Raw genomic sequence first — 13,362 nt, forward strand, 5'->3', positions numbered from 1 at the left:
GATGCATAGTTTTTGTCGTCCTTGCGGTGGTTCAACCCCCGGGGATGGTCCAGCACAGTGTTGATCAATTCTTTACCATTGACGCGGTCGATGATGGAAAACTCGAACAATTGGCGAGACGAGGCTGAAAACCCGGCGTCTACGGTGACAAGATCAGATGGGGGTCGCTCTCCCCTTCGTATCTCCTCGGCAAAATCTAGAACGACATTGTAATCGTCTGGATACTCCCATTTCTTGGCCGCAGCATGCTTCCATGCCATCCGAAGGCCCCCGTAGTCACGATACTGCTTTTTCTTCAGGCATTCCCGGCCTAGAGACTCAAGATAGTCTAGACAACGGTCTGATCCAATGAGAGCGTAGTTATTGCAGCCTCAGCAGCGCATGGTTCGTCTTCCGACATAGGCCGACTACCACACCCAGGTACTAGCTCCCTCAGGAGGAGATTGGCGTAACGACCCACGCAGCGGTTAGAGAGCCTCAGGACTTTGCGGGTGGGGTCATTAGTAGACGTGACCAGAAGGAGCTGGGATGTTTCAAAATCGAGGGTCACAGCATCAGGACATGGCTCAAAAAGCTGCGGGTGCAATGACCCCGGCGGAGCTCTCCTACTTGGGCTCCTGGCCGGACCTAGGTATTTGAGACCCAAGTTACGGAGTGACACGGTATCGTGCCTATGAGTGCCTTTTATACAAAAGTCAGCGATTCATCCTTTAATTAGCTTAGAGAAGGAAGTGCAGGATATACCCCAAGTCTAAACGTTCTGAAGATAGACTTTTTTGCTATCATCGCTTCCTATGAATCTGTTCTCGATATCTTCTAGGTTCGGAAGGTCGTTTTGGGAGATCCAAACTCCTAGGAAATGCAGCAGCAGCTATTTTCTTCAAAACATGGAAGAATAGAGGTTGTTCCCCAGGACCTCCCCACGGGAGTACTTGTGATTCAACCATATCTCCGCGGGCTAGCCTTGGAGCTTCCGGTTTGTGGTGCTGGCCCTGCCAATAGGACCAGGTAGCGCGTTCGTGGACTCGCCGTTCCATGATTCCTGTGCCACAGCTCTCGACTGGGCAAGTGTAAACCTTTTCAGACTTATGCCTCTCCTTTAGAGTGTGGTCCCAAGCTTTCTGGAACGTTTTAAAACGCTCCGTACAATGTGGGCGTAGACAGGTGAACGGTAGAGTGTGCAGTCGTGCGTGCCTCTTGGCATGCTTCGGTAAAGCGAACGTTTCCTTGCAGTTAAACTGCCCCACGACCGGACAGGAAACCTTTGACTGAGTGAGCTCTCGGCCGCAATGATAATCTTTTGCGCCCCGGCACTTGAATTTGGCCCCTTGATGTTTCCCCCTATAGTGCATATTTGCACTAGACTTTGCTATAAAGGTCCGATTGCACTCTTTCCACTTACATGGGTACCTGATAGTTCTTCCGACGTGTATAGCTTGGAGGTGTTGTCGTGCGGAATAGATGTTAACGAATGTCTTCTTGCATCCAAATTTGTCTGCTCTAGGGCATTCAACTCTTCCCCTCTTGCGCTTCTCCTCGGTGTGAATGGTCTCTTGGGACTTTATTGGGATGGTCTTTTTGCATCCTTCCTCGCGACACGGGATGAGAGGATCATCTAGACTTCTATGCTTTCGTCTCTTATGCGCCTTCAAACTTGATTTCATCGAAAAGCCTTGGGCGCAGTCGGGCCAGTCGCAAAGATACCGTACTTTAGTAGGCGTTATGGTAGGCATTGCTGTTACTATGATCAAAACTCGGAGGAATGAGCGAACGTGGATGGAGATTCGAAGTTAAAGAGCAGAAGCTTATAGAGATTTCAAACTCATTTTCTATAGGGAAAAAGAAAAGAAAAGGGAGGTAAGAGGAGAATGGCTTTACTCTTACAGACTTCTTACCTGGTAGGTAGCTAGAGCTGAGCAATGTCTCGTGGAGTATACCGGTTGGGCTTCTGCTGTAAGATAGGCGAAGAGGAGTTGGTCGTTTTATGTTGGTAGTGGGTCAGGGGTATCGTCTGAGCAATAGGTTGTCGGCCACAGCTGTGGTGCTTGGGAGCTTTAGGAATTGGTATCAAAGAGAGGTATTGGCTTGAAATCATTGATAGCCAAGGAGTGAGAGAAAGAAGGCTATTCTAGAGGAAGTTGGGGGTTTTATATACTCGCGTCTGTTTACTTGTTTGTCGCTGGCTCATGGGAGCGCCGTCGTCCAGTGACCCCCTTATGCTTCATCGGATCACCGTGATCTCTTTGTGCTTCACTGGATCACCGCGATCCCGTGCTCCCTTGACAACCTGCGATAAGGCATCAGAGGCAGCCGACACGATGTAAGCTTAGTCATACGATAATCTCAGCGCTAATACTAAGGTACCATCCCTTGCAAGAAAGTCACCAGAAATCGGGCCCTTCTGCTAGGTACCTAGGTACCTTACATGCTAACTACCTAGGTAGTATAATAGGTAGGAAGTACCTGCCGTACTTAGTACTAGCCAAGGTACCATGTAGGTATGAAAATAAAGTAATACTCAAGCTGGTAGGCTCTCAGCAGTAGTGTGAGTCTGTAATCATTAATCCATTATCACACCCAAATGGTTTCCAGCTAAATAGTGCCATGGCTTTACAAGGAAGCAATCTTTCCCTTCGCAGTCAAGCGCTCTATGAAGCCCCAACGCCAATCAATAGTGTGTCACATGAGATGGCCGTGGCTAGTGGTTGACACCACACGCTCCAACTCTTCCGAAATATAAAGGTTGTTTGGTCCGTTTCGCCATGCGTTTCTCGTACTCCCCACACGTCTCGCCAGTCCGTCCATATTTCCTATCCCTAGCCTATACATTTGCGAACCTCCGAATGCCGCGTGTCATATCGTGCGCTAACCAGGAACAGTGTAAGCGGCTTGCTTCGTTCGTTTCGTTGTCGATTACGAGGACTCGTCCCGGATCAAGGCCACAATCATGCTGTAGAGGTAGAAGAAGAACATGATGAGGTGGAAGCCTAGCTTGAAGAAGGATTCCTAGTCAAGGTTAGCATTATCCCGTGTAATTAACGGTGAGCCACGTACCTTCTTGTGGACATTCAGCTTCCGGAAGATTTCGGTAGCGTCGAGGAGGTGTGTATTGTCCACAATTCTTGTTGAAGTTAAGTTAGCTAGGGGTATTGGTCCACGTGGACACGACATGCGTACTTCTTGATGTTCCATCCAAGGAGGGGGAGGTTCAGGATGAGTGGGATCCAGTAGCCATTGATGAGGAAGAGGAAAGTCAAGAATCCATGGACGGCGGCTTCGGGGATGATGTAGGTGTTGAGGCGGTTGCAAAGGTCGATGGGATTGATGTAGTCACTGCAACACACGGTCAACCTCCAAACATTTTCCAAGACTCATGGAGCGAGACGGGGGTGTAGGTTGTGCATCCTAAAGAGCACACGCACTGAGGTCTGGCCTGTGCGTCGACGTACCATTCAAGATCGCTGTACATGATGGTGAAGAAAACCTGAAGAAAAAGGTTGACGGCGTTGATCAACACCGCCAAGAGGAAGAGCCACGCTTCTCCAGACATCATGGCGACGGCCCAGAAGCTAGAGAAAAGAAGGTTGGTAGCGAAAGGGTGTTGGTGATAGGTCTCGGGTAGCTGTTGTGAAGCTGTGCCGTAAGCTTTCCGTATGTGGCGCAATGCAGGTTGCTGGAGGAGCTGATGCGACTCGAGAGATGTTGCTGCGTTCTGAAGGTCCTGTGGTTGCTGGGAAGCTCGGAAGCTGCAGAGCCCAGAGGAATATAAGCCGGTTATACTTGGAGGAAAGCGTGGCCTTGTCGGGTGCAAGCTCGAAGGTTTCTGATGTCGAAAATCGGAGTGTGATGAGGATGGGAAGGGTGGGGAGAGGGATGGAAGAGGAGGGAAGAATTGGTGTGGCGGATGCCGACCAACGCAGTGGTGTTTGTGTGGAGCTCGTAGCGTCTACGCCGTTCAAGCGGTTGGCAAAAAAAAGCGGGACACCCAGCAACTACTATTAGTAGTACTCCGTGCTCGTAAGAGGAATAAATAGTAAATATACCTAATCCGTACCTAAGTATATTATAGATTAAGTTATAGTATGTCGAAGTATAATAGCCACATATTATACGTATAGATGATATATTAGGAATATATGAGTATATATGTATTAGGTATTATGATGATGATGCTGGTGCCTCGTTTTTCTGCTGACCGCTTTGGCTGTTGCAGCTGGGCTTGATTCTGGGGGGCGACAAAAATCAAGACAGCGCTCGCAACTCCCTAGCATTTCGTCAAATCCATGCTGGCAAATTTAGAATGACTGTGGCTCGGCCAGATAGACCTAACAATTCTTGCCGCTACTCCCCTCCCAATGCTAGAGGAGCTAGGGGCATACCAGAAGCAGCTTTACGCAGGCTCATGTGGTAGAAGCCTACGAACAGTTAACGCCCGTAGCTCTTCTGAAACGCCCAGTTCGATTCCGCAAACGGGCGTGCGGAAAATTTTCGTCTTAGACGAGAATCATCAATCATCTACGGGCATTCGTAGTTAGGCATATTTCACTACCTAGGGCCCTATATCGGCAGGCTATGTAAGCCAGATGGGATGTTGACGAAATTGGCGGGGATCCTCCTCCAGAGCACCAGTATCTTCGACATACGTAATAGTAGGTATCAGATTTATTCGCTATCTTGCTCGAGCTTATGTGCCATTGTATTTGAAGATTTATTCCCAGTTTTCTTTGCGCTATGGTGCTAAGCTCGCAGTCGCTTGGGTATCAAGCTGAGGCACTCACCTCTTCAGTGGCAGGCATATGGATCGGCCCACCAGGCGAATCCTCCCGTCTTGCCGTCAGAATTTCCACGCCGTCTTCCGTGACCAACAACGTGTGCTCTGAAAGTCTGTTAGTGAGTGGTCTCTGTAGGACTTCCTGCCCCTTGCCAGGGTGATGGCGGTCTTACCAAACTGGGCGGTTCTCTTGCCATCAATGGTGGTGCTGGTCCAGTTGTCTGGCCAGGTGACATCTCTGTATTTTCCCAGGGCAACCATCGGTTCAATGGTGAACGTCATACCGGGCTTGCATTCGCCGACGGCCTTATTCTTGGCATAATGCGGCACGTTAGGAGGGCAGTGGAACAGTTTGTTGATGCCGTGACCACAGTAAGTACGAATGACGCTGCAGTTCTTCTGCTTGGCGTGCTTCTCGATGATGTTGCCAAACTCCCGTATCAGCACGCCTGGTTTGACAGCCTTGATAGCCTCCTCGAGGCACTCGCGTGCCGCCTCAACAACTCGCACATTATCCGGATCTGCCTTCGCTTTGTCGCCGATGTAATATGTCTCGTTGAGATCAGCATGGTAGCCCTCATGGTAGATCGAAATATCAATGTTAAGGATATCACCGTCAAGCAGCACCCGCTGGTCAGGAATACCGTGGCAGATGACCTCGTTCACAGACGTGCAGCAGGACTTGGGGAAGTGGTTGTAGTTGAGAGGAGAAGGGTAAGACTATGAAAATGGGTCAGCAGCGGAATGAGAAAGCTCCGGCCAATGTTATGTTTCGTGGAACATACATTTCTGGCTATGCAAGCCTCATGGACAATCTTGTCGATGTAATCAGTCGTGACGCCAGGCTTTGCAGCTGCGGCGGCGATATCCAGAATTTCACGGGCAAGCTTGCAGCTCTTGCGCATCGCTTCCTGGCCCTTGGCATCGAGTATCTCGATCTTGTTGCGGTTCACGAGCGAGCGACTGTACTTGGGGTTGCCGTCTTCCCACCATACAGGGTGGGGGATCGACTTGGGCAGCGTTCGATGCTCTGACAGCGGGTAGACCGGTCGCAGGGGTCCGGTGAATGGGAAGTTGGGAAAGGGATTATAGTATCCGGTTGCTGGAACTGGTGAGATTGGTTTTCCCCGGGGCAGGGGATAAGGAGAAGGATATTACTTTGCGACTTATGCATGGACTTGTGGGCGCTCTATCGAAAAGATGTCAGAACAGGTCAGATCTGGCCTTGATGAACCTGTAGAGACGCCAGCCGGGGAGAGAGTGGTACAAGGCCGAGCTCGGCTGAGGGATGACCACAGAATTCATACCCAATTTTTCTTGAAGCAATCCTGCGAGCAGAAAAAGCTGTCCTTGATGCCGAGCTTGAGACACGTCGGGCACTGCAAAGACCCAGCATCGTTCTCGCAATCCACCCCCAAGCATTTTTTCTTCGCCGGCGGTTCGGAGGTCATGGTGTTGGCGCTCGAGTTTGTCTCGCGTGGGAAGAGGTTTGGGTCCTTGGTGTAACTAATGGACAAGTTGAGAAGGGAATGTTCACGGGATAGTGGGCTGTTGCGGCTGCGACGAACGGCTTGTGCCCGAGTCTTGGAGGGTGGTCGTATTCGTACCTTGCCGTTGTGCGCGGCGCGCCCTTCGTGCGATCATATTTCGACCCACCACCCATGGTGGGGCAGCTCTAAGAAGGCCTCGGACCCTTTCATCAATTCACTTGGTGAGTTGGTGACTGATCTACCTCCTACTAGTGCTCCCTGCTTATGTGATTATTTCCACCCGTAAGCATGAAGATAGGTAGCATTTGGAATTATGGCCGATAGTACGGGTAATACTGGTGGGTGCCATGGAGCCGACGAGAGACCCCGACAGGATTTCGAATTGCACCACCAAGCCTCCTCCCACTAACTACATTCATGCCCGCAGATATATGCCTGTTTCCATGATTATACGAGTAGATCAGGTAAGTACTGCCTAATAACAATACTACTACGGAGTAGCACGACCTGAGCTGCCGCTGGCCCCGGTGTCATGGACTCATCGGCCGGGCGGACCCGGAGTTGGCGTGGTGGCAGAACTCTGTTCCCAAGCGCGCCCGTTTGAGGGTTGTGGTTGTGCGGTTATTTATTAAAACGCGGGATCCCCGTCGATAATGCGCCGCCCAGGCCATGCCCTGAGCCGATCTAAATACTAGTTAGTAGCCTCTTCTTGTCCGTCATTTATTGCTTTCGCATCTCTCCCCATCTTCCCACGAGATCGCCATGGCGCCGTTGCAGAAGATAGTCATTGTCGGCGCGGGACCGGTTGGCTCTTTGGCTGCGCTGTACGCTGCCCAGAGAAATTATCAAGTCGAACTCTACGAGTTGCGCCCAGGTCAGTCAGCATCCCATTCAAGGCTGCTTTTTCAATCGCGCATCACCTACTACCTCTAGGTACCGGATTGCGCAAACCACAGGCACTTAGGTCACATACACACCATTAACTCCAAGACCACGCTGACATGCAATCAAAGACCTGCGTAACCCGGGCACGATCCCGCTCAACTTTACAAGGTCAATCAACCTCGCCGTATCGGAGCGTGGTATGAATGCTATGCGCCATGCTAGGCAGCCCGGCCTGCTAGACTATGTGATGGAGGCCACCATACCCATGAGAGGACGCATGATCCATGGCAAAGACCCCACGGGGCGAATTTATGAACATGCCCAGGATTATGATGCCAAGGGACGGGTGAGAGCAATCCCCCCCGAGGTTGGATAGGAGCCCGCTTGCTAAGGGACGCTCGCCAGACAATATTCGCCATCGACCGGGCCGGTCTGAACAAGCGTCTTCTGGATATCCTGGATGCATTACCCAACGTCAAGTTGATGTTCAACCACAAGCTGACAGGGGCCGATTTCCGCTTGCGCAAAGCGTGGTTTGAAGTGCGCGACACAACTTCAGCAACCAAAGAGCGCCCTCGGGAAATTGAGATAGATTTCGACCTTATGATTGGGGCCGACGGCGCTCACTCCGCCGTCAGATACCACATGATGAAATTCTCCCGTATGGACTACCAGCAGGAATATATCGACACCTTGTGGTGTGAATTCCACATACCCCCGCAAAAGATCGAGCAAGGGGCCGACCCCATGGGCAAGTTTCGCATATCACCTCATCATTTACACATCTGGCCCGGAAAAGAATTCATGTTCATCGCAATTCCTAGCGAGGTGAGTGCTCTCCGTGTGAGGCAAGCTACTGGTCGCTTCTGCTTCCCGCCGGGATTTATGCTCATTACCGCCTCTAGGACGGGTCGTTCACCTGTACTCTATTCCTCCCTAGTAAGGAGTTTGCGCATCTCGAAAATACCCCACGGTCTCTCCCGGATTTCTTCGACCATCATTTTCCGGGAGTGACCCAGCTCATTTCTGCCCAGGAACTCCTCTCTTCCTTCGAGTCAAACCCTCATCTTCCGTTGATCAGCATCAAGTGCCGCCCGTACCACTATGGCGGTTCGGGGGTGATAATTGGCGATGCGGCGCACGCCATGGTCCCGTTTTATGGCCAAGGGATGAATGCGGGAATGGAGGATGTCCGCATCCTTTTCTCAATCCTCGACAAGCATGCCAGCATGGATGAAGCAAACAACCCTATCGACGACGCCGGAGATGCCTCCATCCCAGTACTGCAAAGAATCAATGCTCTTGCTGAGTACTCAGCAGTCCGCGCTCCCGATGCACACGCAATTAATGACCTCGCACTCCAGAACTATGTGGAGATGCGGTCTTCGGTCCTGTCCGTTCGTTACAGGCTACGAAAATTTCTAGAAGAATTCATGAGTGTAAACTTCCCCGGCCTTGGTTGGCAGACGAAGTATGCGAGAGTCAGCTTTAGCAATGAAGGATACCTCAGCGTGGTGCGTAAGAGTGAGCACCAAGGCCAGGTCTTACTCCACAGCTTCGTGGCCTTGCTTGCAAGCCCCGTTGTTGCTACACTTATGACCTTAGGATACAAGTATCGGCGACAGGTTTGGTCAACCATCCTGGGCGTCGCTGGACTACGTTGCAGGAGGTGAAACCCCCCAAACTGAGTGTGCTTATAGGGGCTGTCAGTTTGCAACGATATACAAGAGGCAGGGCTTCAGGCCATACGAGGCATCATATCAACACTGGGGGCATGAGTAGCAAGCGAAAAAAAAATGTATTCCCATCCACTGGCGCGATTATATAGACCCAATAAGTCTCACATATGAATGGTGATCGCAGCGAATTGGCAAAAGATTACAAGCTTCTTCATGCTGTAGAGCACATTGGTCCCGGAGCTCAAGGAATTTGACTGAAGATTGATAGTATATTAAAAGGTGCGATGAGTGTTTCGGGTTGTACAGGTAAATAGTACTCCGTAGTATTAATACTACATGTGTACCTATTGCTATCAGCGAGAGCTTGCATGACTGATTGGCGTTTGGGGCTTAATAGTGGAGCTCGTTGGTCACGGATCGCGTCTTGGGAAATTTTGGTTCCTGACTTCGACGAGGAAACAAGACCTGCTAAACGAACTGGGACCCCAACAACGACAAACGTTAGTTCATCAAGCTTTCTCTACTCCAGGACAAGAGAGGGATATGTTATAGCGACACACTAGCGTCGAAGCATCCGAACATTCCGCGACAGACCGGCATCAAATTAGGAGGCTCGTACTTGGCAACGAGGTATGCTCTGCCTCCTCACCTCACATCGGCTTTGCTCACCCATTCGCATTCTAGATCACGAGCAGGAGTGCTTTGCGCATAGTCTAATCCGGGCTACACCTGCCGGCGAATCTCGCAATTACCCGCTGGCCGGCCCGGACCGGGGCACACGATCGCCCAGCATGCCGTCCGTACAGAACCTCGCCAACATGTGCTCGCACCTGCAAAACGTCTCCAAAGCCCGCCTCGCCATCACCTCCATACCGAACAACAAGTTCAATCTGCACCTCTCCCTCGCTCTTCATCGAGCCGGCCTCCTGTCGCACGTCTACAGGGCCGGTCCCGAACCTCCGACCTTGGAGCAAATGGTCACCCAACCACCCGAGAAAGTCACGACACTCAACGTGGCTAAGATGAGGTTATGGCTGGGCCTTAAGTACTGGGACGGCAAACCAGTACTCTCCAATGCTAGAATGATTAGCAAGCCGTCACGTCTCATGACTGTAAATACGGAGCAGCTTGGCAAACTGACCAGAGGGTTTCCGGCAAAGCTAAAAGGAGGCGTGGTTCCGGGCCTGAATCTGGGAGAGTGTATGTTTGTGGCGACGTCCCAAGGCGTTGTTGAGTCCCGGGAGGCCCTGTCTCGCAAGCTAGGAGGGTTGCTACTCTGCCGAGCATCGTAAAGCCGGGAGCAGAGAGTCGAGAGAGTCGAGCATCAAGCCAGGCAGTGATGGCATGCCTACTTGGGGCTACATGTATGATGTCTATAAATTTGTAACATTATCTAGTCAAGATGGTCTTGGGAGAGAGGTCTCTGTAAATACTGGCGATAGCCCGCTTTATAGCGAGGTTCTTGTCCCGGTCTCCTCGACACGTGGAAGACTATCTTGGCTGAATACTAGAAGGTACTTGAATTTGACCAATGCGCCGTCGCTCTATTAGGTATCTTAGTAACAGTTGTGCTCCCCCTAGCTATCTAACTTGTTTCCCGGAGCTTATTTGCATGAAGAGTGAATTCGGCAGCCCCTCCAAAAAAAAAAAAAAAAAAAAAAAAAAAGTTAATGGTAATGTGATACCATAAGACCAATATTTCGAGTACTGGTGGTATCCAGCTCAGGCAGTAGAAGGATGAGAACTCAGCCTCAGGTTTTGCCGCCATCGTTCACTTCCGCCGCAGAGATACCTCTCATTGAGCTGGAATCTTCCTGGCCTGCCTGAATGTCCACAGCACTGTTACACCTCTGCGCCTCAGCGATAGGCTCTTCCGACGCAGCGGCCCCGTCGATCAAATGCCCCTCCTCAGCAGCCTCATCTGCTTGAGGGAGCGGTTTCGGTGACTGTGGCTCATATGGGTCCTTGGCCATTGCGTCCTGCTGAGGCTCATCAATATGGCCAGGTTCCTCTTTGGGAAGAATCACCGTTTGGATTTCGGGTGCCTCCTTTACAACGGTCTTAGTATCCATCGACTCCGCTCCGGTTCGAGCGAGATCCGTTTCTTCAGCTAGATCCAATGCCTCTTCAGCAGTCTCAACTTGAGCAGTCACTTCCGGTGCGGCACCGTTCCTCTGTTGTTGATCTGACTGAAGCCCTCCGTGTTGCGGCGACTGGATGGATATTTCATCAGAATCCATCACAGTTATTGTTGAGGCCATCTCTGCCGAGTCCGGCATAGTATCACCAGCACCCGACAACACCAACTTGTTCCCAGTGGGACTTAGAGGCTTGGGTCGTCTCTTAACACTGCTAGCTCTTCGCGAGCTGTAGTCAGTATTCGAAGTTGACGGACGCACGGCAGATCTCCTCGGAGGTGTTGTGGGTGCCTTTTCATTTGTCTTGGATGAAGAAGCTTGAGTTGGGCGCATCATGCGCGCAAGGAAGCTCTCATCAACCTGTGTATCCTTCTTTGGAACGGGGTGATCCTGCGCAAATTTCTTGGGTGGTGGGCCCAGACTTGGCCGTGGTCGGTTGATAGAAGACGCTTGACGTTTGACCGTCTTAGTAGTTGGATTATCTGCTGCTGTCACATCTGCCCTGCTAGGGGCGCGGACAGTATGGTTGGGCGGTTGGAGACTACCAGATTGCCTAGACAGCGTTGGCCTACCCCCTGCTCCCTTGGACACCGAGGATGCAGTCGGAGCCATTAAGGATGCTGGCAGGCGCACAGGTTTGGTGGGAGATTTGGGCTTGGGTTTGACAAAACCGGTGTCGTGCTCCCGGGATGGTTTGACGGGTACCGGCTTCCTACCACCGGTTGAGCTGGGCGGTTTCGACAAGGGTATACTAGCAGTAGCCGTGGTTCCCGCTTCTCTCCTCGCCGTGGGTTTTTCTTGGGCCTTGGTATTCGAGCCAGGGTCCAGACGCTTGGTCGTTCCTGATGAAATTTTTGAAGCTGGGCCAGACTTCGGGGGCCCTTTGGCAGCTATTTTTGCTGAGGCTGCCAACTGTCGCGAGCTTGAACTCTTCTTAGCTAGCATACCCCTTACATCCCTATTACTGTCCATCTTTGTCTTGCCACCCGTAGTAGGAGCCAAGGGCGCCGATTTGGAGTCGTTGATTGAATCTGTTGCGGTAGGTTCTACCGGTGTCAAACTAGGTGCGGGCTTCTCCTCATCAATTTGTTTGTCCGGATTCAGGCTCGGCTTGTTGGATACGGCTCTCTTAGTCTCGGCAGGTAGGGTCGATGTATTCGGCTCGATGGCAGCGTGAGGAGACTCAGCTAGAGAACTTTTCGCGAAAAGCTTGCGGGGGGTCCTTCCAGCATCTTCCAAAGCAAGGTTTTCGGGGTCGACGTCTGTGCTCGGGCATCTTCTGGAGGGGCTAGACTCATGACTGGGGTCTCTTCGCAAACCCATTCTCCCGTCCTTTTCAATGGTCACGAAGCTAGTCCGCACCTTGGAGAGCGGCCTCGGAGAATCGGAACTAGTGGGTCCTTCCCGGATCGTCAGCACTCGGACAAACTTCTATTAAGAAAGCAGGTAGGCAAGGTCTTAAGGCGCAGGGAAGCGAGAGCACCGGCCCAGGTGCGGAAGAGACATGCTCTAAAACCTCCCTGGGGATTTGAAGAACTTAGAGTGCGATAATGCGGGAGTTGAGAAGATACCACACCGGTGCCAGCGAACGTACCTGGCCAGGGAGCACCAGGAGATCGGCCTCTGTCCGGGGGACTTGGGTCGTCTCCTTTGTTCTCAAACATGGCGCGCAGGTTTTTTACCTGGCTCATGTTGACAATCTTTCCCTCTTAGTGTAGTCAAGAGGTGCCTTCCGTTCGGGTTTGGATTGAGTCGAGCGAGGTGCTAGAGCAGGACAGGTTCGTTGGGCAGGCACCAGCGAAGCTTCCTAGCGGATAGGGGGGCGGGAGCTCAAACGTAGAGTACCTCAGCCAGAGCAAACTCGGAGCAAGATGGCCCAGCCGGGGAAGTGCAGCTCCGTTGCAACGGCGCCAGTCTGTTGTCGAGCTGGAATAAACCAAGTTCGGTGCAAAGGGGAAGTGCTACGAGCGAAGGCGAAAGGCGTTTGATGATGTGGCTGACGGACGGGGATCTGCAGCAGAAGGGGACGCGGAGGTGCGCACGGGGCAATTGGGGGTTTGGCCAAGACCAATTCATGACAAGGGACTCAGGGGTTTCGAAATATGACAAAATAAAAGGGTGCATTAATATCACCCAGTATTCTGAACTCGGCCCTGCAGAGTCCAAACTTCGTACTAAGTACGGATATTGCTCAAATCATAGCTTCCCCGCCTGAGCCAGCTCATTTGAAAACAAGAATATAACGAGTAGAGAAGACGGTACGACAATGTTACTTCCTACATGCCTTGGCAGTAGTACTGGCAGCCGTCGTCGTGGACGTTTAGGAATTCAGACATGATTAAGGATGCCCGAACCTCATACCCATTGCCTCAACTAGTAGTACTAGGTACATACCTAGT

The 13,362-nt window shown here is 51.6% G+C and overlaps 4 protein-coding genes across 4 annotated transcripts; 1 reads left to right on the plus strand and 3 right to left on the minus strand.

Moving 5' to 3' along the window:
- Positions 1-2,913: 2,913 nt before the first annotated feature.
- ERV14 (cornichon family protein) lies at positions 2,914-3,550 on the minus strand (the record flags this gene model as incomplete). The annotated part of the gene is made up of 4 exons (XM_083192873.1): positions 2,914-3,006; positions 3,055-3,121; positions 3,178-3,333; positions 3,450-3,550. The coding sequence occupies 4 exons, from the start codon at positions 3,548-3,550 to the stop codon at positions 2,914-2,916; spliced, it is 417 nt and encodes a 138-aa protein (XP_083051930.1).
- Positions 3,551-4,760: 1,210 nt separating this feature from the next.
- Positions 4,761-6,434, minus strand: fma1 (methionine aminopeptidase MAP1; the record flags this gene model as incomplete). The annotated part of the gene is made up of 5 exons (XM_083192874.1): positions 4,761-4,876; positions 4,945-5,491; positions 5,557-5,799; positions 6,079-6,277; positions 6,379-6,434. 5 exons carry the CDS (start codon positions 6,432-6,434, stop codon positions 4,761-4,763), a joined length of 1,161 nt encoding a protein of 386 aa, XP_083051931.1.
- A 589-nt stretch (positions 6,435-7,023) lies between these two features.
- BNA4 (kynurenine 3-monooxygenase) lies at positions 7,024-10,117 on the plus strand (the record flags this gene model as incomplete). Its single annotated transcript, XM_083192875.1, has 5 exons — positions 7,024-7,135; positions 7,275-7,492; positions 7,552-7,974; positions 8,052-8,670; positions 9,510-10,117. 5 exons carry the CDS (start codon positions 7,024-7,026, stop codon positions 10,115-10,117), a joined length of 1,980 nt encoding a protein of 659 aa, XP_083051932.1.
- Positions 10,118-10,576: 459 nt separating this feature from the next.
- ACO1O0_003422 (uncharacterized protein) lies at positions 10,577-12,654 on the minus strand (the record flags this gene model as incomplete). The annotated part of the gene is made up of 2 exons (XM_083192876.1): positions 10,577-12,394; positions 12,535-12,654. 2 exons carry the CDS (start codon positions 12,652-12,654, stop codon positions 10,577-10,579), a joined length of 1,938 nt encoding a protein of 645 aa, XP_083051933.1.
- Positions 12,655-13,362: the final 708 nt, after the last annotated feature.

This window comes from Amphichorda felina, assembly GCF_050947745.1.
Source record: "Amphichorda felina strain 45539 chromosome Unknown scaffold_3, whole genome shotgun sequence".
Taxonomy (NCBI): Eukaryota; Fungi; Ascomycota; class Sordariomycetes; order Hypocreales; family Bionectriaceae; genus Amphichorda; species Amphichorda felina.